Below are 10000 nucleotides of genomic sequence, written 5' to 3' on the forward strand. Positions count from 1 at the left end.
CCATGTTCATACGGAATGTGGACAATGAATATTCTTGTAGATATTATAACTCAAAGTGACAGTCTCTATTTTCCCTAAGGCTTAGGATGTGAACTCACCCCAGTGCATTGGTGGTACAATTTGTATATTTTCTAAATAACTATAACAGTTTGACTCGTCTTTCTGAAGTAACTTAAGCAGTCCCTGCTGCTGCTTGAGGTCCTGCTGCTGCCTGTGGTCCTGCCGCTTCCCTTGCTGCTGCGGCCTCCTTGGCTGCCTGCAAAGCGGCTTGATTTTGCTTCTGAATCTCAGCCTGGATCTCCTCCTGGGTAGGATATTGAAGGGTGACTCCATCAGGGCACACATATTTTGGGCAACACGCTGGGTATTCGAGGATTGTGTCGTTTCGCTGAAGCTCAGCTAGGTTGGAAATCGTGCATGCTTCACCATTCTTGGGCTGAGGCCCGCAGTCATGGACGCGCTCAACGAACTGCGTACCTTCCTTGATGCATTCAGCTTTTCCACAGAAGGGGAACAAGCTCCATGACTGATTTTCCAAGAAGAGCCGGAAGTTTGTTGAAGAGAAGCAAAGTTCTGGGAAGTCTGTTGGAAGAAAAAGTGGTGAGGTAAATAATACGCACACACACACACACATGTACATATATACTCATATATATCCGTGCGAGTGCACACACAAATAGCTACATGCGGGTGTGTGCATCCGTGCACACGAGCATCGCCCGCGTGCGTAAGTGCGGATTTGCATGAATTTAGGTAAATCAATCCTAGATACGGTAGTAGGTGAGTCTATCGTAGATATGATGTTGAGTTGAGAACCACCAACCAGGATTTCCTAAACAACTACTCCCCTGAGGAAGGATCATTGGTGAGCCACCCCAGTTGACGCAGTCAACATGGCAGCAAGTAGTTCGTCAAGCACCGCATCGGTGATGGTGCAAAAAAAAGATATATATATATACATATGTATATATGAATGTATATATATCTATATTTATATGTGTTTCTATATATGAACATATATCTATGTATATGTATATAGTATAAATATATATGTATATATAAATATATATACTTATATATCTATATCTACCTCTATATATACATATATAAATACACAAATACATAATATATATACATATACATACATATAAACATACAAAAGTATGTATATGTGTATATATATATATGAATATGGATACATACATTTATAAACATACATATATATGTATGTATATATATGTGTGTTTGTGTATATATGTATAGGTACATATATACATACATATATACATATTCTTATACATACATATATACATATTTTTATATATACATATATATGTATAGCTACATATATATGTATATTTATATAAATATATATGTATGTACATATATGTATATATGTATATAGATATATACATATTTACATATACATAAATCATATATTGATATACATGCATCTATGAATACTTATACATATAAATATTGATATACATACATATATGAATATATATATACATATATTTATATATATATATATATATATATATATTAAGACATTTTTTTTACATACCTCTTAGCACGTCAGCTCGCAGGTCCCTGACGAAGGGCCCTGGGCCCTGTAGGTCTTGTGCCAAGACGAGGCTTCCCAAGCAAGCAATCAGCACGAACTTCATGGCTGTAATAGCAAAACGGTTTTAGTATCTCTGTGCGAGATAAGCGGTTCATCAATACTTGTCACATGAAGAGAGTGAAACAAAAATGTATTTTTAAACTTCCATATCCCTCCTCCTCTCTCTGTCTCTCGCTCACTCTCTTATCTTTTTTACGTACATGCACATTCATATACAACCAGACACACACACCGATGTATTTGAATATATATATATATATATATATATATATACATACATATCAATATACACATACACACACACACACATATATATATATATATATATATGTGTGTGTGTGTGTGTGTGTGTGTAAATTTATATATACTTCCTTGTCTTGGCGTTCAAAGTAACCAAGACAAGGAAGTGTGGATAAAAGGTCAGCTCTCGAGTGAAGAATACTTGTTTCATTGTCTGTGTTTGGCCATAAATGGTCGTTTACTTTTAATCCATTTATCATTTATCAGCATAATATTTCAAATGCCCATGTTTGTACAATCTATTATCAACATTCCAAATTCTATTTGCTTGATCATGATCGCAACTGATTCTCACTATAACCACATTTCTTTACTGATCCACGGTCCGTTCGCTCGCCATACTTTAATTGGCATTAAAGATGTTCCCCGATTTTTTTTCATATACTACTTTCACATCATTTTGTTCATGACATCATGTGAAGAGTTACAGTGTTATAGAATATTTGAATTACTAACATGATGCTGATTATAAATTGTTTTCAGAGTACATTCCCTTAGAAGGGAAATGGAAATGGAAATGTTTGTAAACATTGAAACTTAAATATTTTCCACTTGTTCACTTACCTGGAGCGAATATGATCACACCAACTGAAAATACTTGATGTGAACCTCGTCGAGGTAACCGCGCCTTTTATTTGCGCGAACCCCATGGACGTTCCTCCTGCGCATGCGTGTTTGAGATTCCATTTAGAACTTTATATTCGTACTTTATTTTACTTTGTCATTCGTTATGTACTTTACCAATTGATGAATAGCTTCTCACAAAATATAGTTCTTAAGAAACTGTTCTTTTAGAATTGCATTGTATGTCAAAAGCATTGCTAATTTTTTCTCCTTCAAATATTAGCGCAAATTCAATATCTGGTAGCATTCTCTCTGACAATACGTGTGTGTATGCGCGTGTCGATGTATCAACACACGCGCGCTCGCATGCATATATATATATATATATATATATATATGCTTGTATATATATGTATACACACACACACACATATATATATATATATATATATATATATATATATACATATATATAAATAAGTACATGTATAAATATATACATGTATATACGTATATACAAATGTGTGTGCGTATTTGTGTGTACATATATATATATATATATATATGTATATTTACATATATATACATATATATACATACACAATCACACCCAGACCCACACCAATATATGTTTATATATACATATATATGTTTATATATACATATATATATATGTTTATATATACACATATATATATATATATATACATGTTTATATATACACACACACATATATATATATGCTTATATATATATACATAAACACACATACACAAATGAATATAAATAACTTCTCTTTCTTGATACGCTTATCACCAACGAAAACGGTCGCCTTCTTTTATATGTTCGGGAATGCATATTTGAGCTGCGCACCACATAGCATATTCACCTTAATAGCATATCCACCTAATCAACAATTTTTTTTATAAAAATAAAAATGAAGTTCTTATTAAATTCCTTTGAAAAATGGATACCTAGGCAGTATGTTTCAGAAAACCCTGATGTTATTCTTAAATAATGATTTGCCAGAAATACATCAAATTACCGTATTTTGGACGATTAAGTTTTTGCGTTCAAAACAATTACGTGAGTTACTCAAATATCAATTCCCCCAGATAAAATCCAATTTAGTTTTCACGAATAACCATACTATCAGCACTTTTCTAAAGCAGAGAGAATCTTTTCCTTCAGACTTATGTTCAAGCATAGAATATATGTTTAATTGTCCTAGTTGTAATACGCCAAATTGGCGTGAGGCTTGTGGGCAAAGCATACGGGAACCCCGCAGGTGGATTATGGGAGCTGCAGCCAGCCAAACCCCTGGCAGAGGTGGCGTCCACCTGGAGTGACTGCCCGAGGTTATGTTAGGGTGGGGGCTTGGAACGTCCGTTCCTTGAGACAGGACGATCGGTTACCACTACTGTCGAGGGAACTGATGCAGCTGAGAGTTGAGGTGGCTGCTCTCCCGGAGGTGAGAAGACCTGGCAGCGGCACACTCGTGTGGGTGCCTACACTTATTACTGGTCGGGCCACAGCGATGGCTACCATCTCCAGGGAGTAGCCATAGCCATCTCCAGCAGACTTCAATCCTCGGTAGTAGAGGTCAATCCAGTCGATGAGTGTATTATGGTATTGAGACTGAAGCTTACATTTGGCTTCATGTCTCTTACTGCTGTGTACGCTCCTACGAATGCGTATACACTTGATGTGACAGAGATGTTTTACTCCAAACATGCATCTGTGACAGACAGCTGTCCTTGGCATGATATGCTTATTGTTCTGTGTGACTTCAATGCGGCATCTGGCTGCGATCAAGCTTGCTACGAGATGTCTGTCGGTCCTCATCGCTCAGTCAAAATAGCCTATTTTTCCACGATGTTGCTAGGTCCCAGAAAGTGAGGATTTCTGACTCCTGGTATCAGCGTTCTGACCCACATCATTGGACTTGGTACGGCGATACGGGTAATATGGCCAAGGAGATCGACCACATCCTTGTTAGCACTTAATGGAGGATCCTCCAGAACGGCAGGGTGTATCGGAGCGCCGAGTTCTGTGGAACTGATCATAGATTAGTTGTCTACTCTCCGGGTCCACTTTAGAACCCCCTGTCGCTCCAAAGAACACCTTAGGGTGGATCATGTGGACAGATTGAAGGGGTGTGCCCAGGAGTTTGCCAAGGCTATCTTTGGTCGTTTCACAGCACTCAAGGCCCTGACGGTCCCTGTTCTTCTGTGGGAAACCTTCAAGCGTGAAGCGCTTAATGCAGTCCAAGAATAGATTGGTGAATGCCCAAGAGCAAAACAGAATTTCATCTCGCAGGAGACATCGGAAGCCACAGATGCTTGTCGTGTGGTTTGGTTGTCAGGGGATCGCAACTTGCACCGTTCTCTGGTACGCAGGACTAGGTCACTGTTGAGAAGGGATAAGGAACAGTTTATCAGGAATCTTGCAGAGGAGGTCGAAAGCCATTTCCTAGTAAATGACCTTCGTCCTGTTTACCAAGCCATGAGAAAGCTGAACTCCAAGCCCTCCTCACAGACGACTGCAGTCCGCTCAGCAAGTGGCCAGATAATCCCAGATCCTGACGTGTGCGGGGGCGTTGGGCTGAGTATTTTGAGCAGTTGTATCAGGTTGATCCACACAAACACACGGACACACATACACATATATATGTATATATATGTAAATATATATGCATATATATGTAAATATATATGTGTATATATGTAAATATATATGTGTATATATGTAAATATATATGTATATATATGTATGTGTGTAGATATGTATATATATATATATATGTGTGTGTGTGTGTGAGTATGTATTTGTCTGTGTATGTTTATATGTATTTATATACATATATTTGTATATATGTAGATATATAGATATATTGATATATATAGATAAGTACATATACATATGTATAATTATAAATATATATGAAATATGTATACTCATACATATATGAATATACACACACACACATACACACATAAACAAACACACACTCACACACTCACATACACGCACAGACACACACGCACGTGTGTGTATATATATTTACATGTACATATATACATGTATATACCTAAATATGCACATATATGTACACTCGCTGTAAAAGTATCTTTATTTAGGAGTAGATGAAACCGAAACGATCGCTCGGGGTTGTTTTCACAGCTCGGAACAGATGAAGCTTTGTAATGTGAATGGTGTTTCAGAGTTGACATGGCTAAGGCCTCGTTTCATAGGAATATTAGGAATGGAGACTTCATATACCATTAGTAACGTCATAATTATGCTTTACTCTGAGGGACTATCAAGAGCCAAATATTAAGATAAGGCATTTCGAAGCTAACCATGTCTCTGTGGATCCAACTACACGAAACAACTGGTTCCACAAGAGAGAAGGCCAGAAGTGACCGGTGGTTAGTTACCACATCCCCTTACCATAAATTATTTTCTTCTTAGTTATTTAGTTGTTGTTGTTTTTTCTTACAACATCCATAACTACTGAAGGGGATGCAGACCCCTTTTGCTCTGCTGGCAACATCCGATGGGACTGTCAGAAACCACTGGTCTGCTTGAGTGGATGCACAGCAGCGGGAAGTTGACAGATGAATGGTCTGGTAGAATTACAGGGTATGCCTACGTAGAAATCCTGGGCGAGATGTTTCTACCATGGTGCTTTCTGAGCCAGATGCATTTTACCTTGTCCAGCACCATCTACACGAGCAATGTTGTGAAGGCGTGATTTCCGAGATTACGCTGTATCAATCCACCCAAATCGCCAGATCTCAATCCCATTGAGAATGTTTGGGCAGCCATGGGCAGACTTCCACCAAGACCATACCTGCAATCCGCATATGCCCAAGCAATTACGACATGGGAGCGATTGCGCTGTACAGACGGACGCCAATTAACGGCGGTGTTAGAAGCTTGAATACCACTAGACTTGACAGCGGTCGCCAAGCTGGTGGCGGTAACACGAAATATTATATATTTCAAACCATGAATTACCTCTCATGGTTTCGCCTTTAAAATTATATTAATATCAGGAATATATCATGTACATAAACACACACACACTCACACATACAAATATATGCATATATATGTATATATATACATATATGTGTATATATACATATATATACATATATATGTATATATACATATATATACATGTATATATATATATGTTTTTGTGTATATATATATATTATGCATATGCATATACATATATTTATGCATATGTATGTATATATGCATGTGTTTAATTTTGTGTATATATGTGCATATATATATATATATATATATGTATATACTTATTTATTTACATTTAGGGAAATGATAAAAAGACACGCACGCACGCACACACACATACACACACCCACACACACACACACACATATATGTGAATGTGTGTGTATCTATCTCTGTATCTATCTATCTATCAATCTATATATATATATATGTATTAACGTGTATATATAGAGAGAGAGATAGATAGGTAGATAGAGAGATAAATAGATGTATAGATATATATTTATATGTGTATACATATATATATATATATATATATATATATATATATAGGTATATATATGCATATATGTAAACACAGGCAAAGTCACGCACACACACACTCAGACATATATATATATATATATATATATATATATGTATATATATATATTTATATATATATACTCGTATATACATACATACATATGAATACATACATGCTTATATATATATATATATATATATATATGTATATATATATACATAAAGGCACACACACACATATATATGTGTGTGTGTGTGTGTGTGTGTGTATACGTACAAATATATACATATATATGTATGTGTATATTTATATTTGTTCATTTGATTTTTATTTCAAAAATCTTTATAAGGTCCGAATCTTAATAAAAGAACGTTAATCGTTTCAGCTTCAGAAATATTTTAATAACAGGAATATATATATATGCATATACATAAACAAATACACTCACAGAAACACAAACACACACAGATACACACATGTATGTGTGTATATATACACATATGTTGTTACATATATATATATTGTTATATATATATATTTACAGTATACCTAGGTATATACGTATATGTATATACATATTTATGTATGTATGTGTATATATGCGTGTGTGCATATATATATATGTATATTCATTTATTCATTCATATACTTATATATATATATAAACTCCTCCTAGTGAAATTTGTTTTCCATGTTCATACGGAATGTGGACAATGAATATTCTTGTAGATATTATAACTCAAAGTGACAGTCTCTATTTTCCCTAAGGCTTAGGATGTGAACTCACCCCAGTGCATTGGTGGTACAATTTGTATATTTTCTAAATAACTATAACAGTTTGACTCGTCTTTCTGAAGTAACTTAAGCAGTCCCTGCTGCTGCTTGAGGTCCTGCTGCTGCCTGTGGTCCTGCCGCTTCCCTTGCTGCTGCGGCCTCCTTGGCTGCCTGCAAAGCGGCTTGATTTTGCTTCTGAATCTCAGCCTGGATCTCCTCCTGGGTAGGATATTGAAGGGTGACTCCATCAGGGCACACATATTTTGGGCAACACGCTGGGTATTCGAGGATTGTGTCGTTTCGCTGAAGCTCAGCTAGGTTGGAAATCGTGCATGCTTCACCATTCTTGGGCTGAGGCCCGCAGTCATGGACGCGCTCAACGAACTGCGTACCTTCCTTGATGCACTCAGCTTTTCCACAGAAGGGGAACAAGCTCCATGACTGATTTTCCAAGAAGAGCCGGAAGTTTGTTGAAGAGAAGCAAAGTTCTGGGAAGTCTGTTGGAAGAAAAAGTGGTGAGGTAAATAATACGTGCACACACACACACACACATGTGTATATATATATACATATATTTCCATACAAATAGCTACATGCAGGTTTGTGTGCATCTGTGCACACGAGCATCGCCCGCGCGCGTATGTGCGGATTTGCATAAATGTATATATATACATATATATACATATGTATTTATGTATGCATATATATCTATATTCATATATTTGTGCGTGTCTCTATATATGAATATATATGTATGTATAGGTATATATGTATAAATATGTTGTATATATAAATACATATAAATACTTATATATTTATATCTACCTCTATATATACATATATATACATACACACATACATAATATATACATACATATACATACATAATATATACATACATATACATACATATAAACACATATATGTATGTTTATGTATATAAATATACATACATGCATATACATACATACATATATAAACATATATACATATATATGTATGTATATATATGTGTGTGTTTGTGTGTGTATACATATATACACATATATGTGTATATATATGTATATTTATATATAATATATAGATATAGATGTATAGGTACATATACATACATGAATACACATATATTCTTATACATACATGTATATATGTAGTTACATATATAGATTTATATATGTATAAATAAATATATATGCATATGTTTATATATGTATATACATATAGATACATACATATATACATATTTATATACATAAATATATATGTATGTTGATATACATATATGAATATATATTCATACATATATATATTGATATAAATGCATATATGAATATATATATACATACATATATATATATACATATTGAGAAAAAAAAATTGACATACCTCTTAGCACGTCAGCTCGCAGGTCCCTGACGAAGGGCCCTGGGCCCTGCAGGTCTTGTGCCAAGACGAGGCTTCCCAAGCAAGCAATCAGCACGAACTTCATGGCTGTAATAGCAAAACGGTTTTAGTATCTCTGTGCGAGATAAGCGGTTCATCAATACTTGTCACATGAAGAGAGTGAAACAAAAATGTATTTTTAAACTTCCATATCCCTCCTCCTCTCTCTGTCTCTCGCTCACTCTCTTATCTTTTTTACGTACATGCACATTCATATACAACCAGACACACACACCGATGTATTTGAATATATATATACATACATATATATATATGTGTGTGTGTGTGTGTAAATTTATATATACTTCCTTGTCTTGGCGTTCAAAGTAACCAAGACAAGGAAGTGTTGATAAAAGGTCAGCTCTCGAGTGAAGAATACTTGTTTCATTGTCTGTGTTTGGCCATAAACGGTCGTTTACTTTTAATCCATTTATCATTTATCAGCATAATATTTCAAATGCCCATGTTTGTACAATCTATTATCAACATTCCAAATTCTATTTGCTTGATCATGATCGCAACTGATTCTCACTATAACCACATTTCTTTACTGATCCACGGTCCGTTCGCTCGCCATACTTTAATTGGCATTAAAGATGTTCCCCGATTTTTTTTCATATACTACTTTCACATCATTTTGTTCATAACATCACGTGAAGTGTTACAGTGTTATAGAATATTTGAATTACTAACATGATGCTGATTATAAATTGTTT

At 35.1% G+C, this 10000-nt stretch overlaps 2 protein-coding genes across 2 annotated transcripts in view; both read right to left on the reverse strand.

Moving 5' to 3' along the window:
• Positions 1 to 103: 103 nt before the first annotated feature.
• On the reverse strand, positions 104 to 2508 carry LOC125031068. The gene is made up of 3 exons (XM_047621538.1): positions 2492 to 2508; positions 1568 to 1672; positions 104 to 582 (listed from the first exon to the last, which is right to left on the reverse strand). The coding sequence occupies exons 2-3, from the start codon at positions 1668 to 1670 to the stop codon at positions 173 to 175; spliced, it is 513 nt and encodes a 170-aa protein (XP_047477494.1). The 5' UTR covers positions 1671 to 1672; positions 2492 to 2508; the 3' UTR covers positions 104 to 172.
• Positions 2509 to 7795: 5287 nt separating this feature from the next.
• Positions 7796 to 10000, reverse strand: part of LOC125031115 — a 2346-nt gene continuing 141 nt past the window's right edge. Inside the window, exons 2-3 of the mRNA XM_047621621.1 lie at positions 9228 to 9332; positions 7796 to 8338 (exon numbers count right to left, since the gene is read on the reverse strand). Of these exons, the coding sequence (XP_047477577.1) occupies positions 7929 to 8338; positions 9228 to 9330 (513 nt within the window). The 5' untranslated portion in view covers positions 9331 to 9332 and the 3' untranslated portion in view covers positions 7796 to 7928. The remainder of the gene's footprint in view (positions 8339 to 9227; positions 9333 to 10000) is intronic.

The sequence above is a fragment of the Penaeus chinensis genome, chromosome 12, assembly GCF_019202785.1.
Source record: "Penaeus chinensis breed Huanghai No. 1 chromosome 12, ASM1920278v2, whole genome shotgun sequence".
In the NCBI taxonomy this organism is placed as follows: Eukaryota; Metazoa; Arthropoda; class Malacostraca; order Decapoda; family Penaeidae; genus Penaeus; species Penaeus chinensis.

What these genes read in the sequence shown, in the direction of transcription:
- LOC125031068 (XM_047621538.1), bottom strand. Translation starts at nt 1,670, where the DNA reads ATGAAGTTCGTGCTGATTGCTTGCTTGGGAAGCCTCGTCTTGGCACAA. An exon ending in GCGAGCTGACGTGCTAAGAG is followed by an intron (nt 583 to 1,567) that starts GTATGTAAAAAA and finishes TTCTTCCAACAG; the next exon opens with ACTTCCCAGAACTTTGCTTC.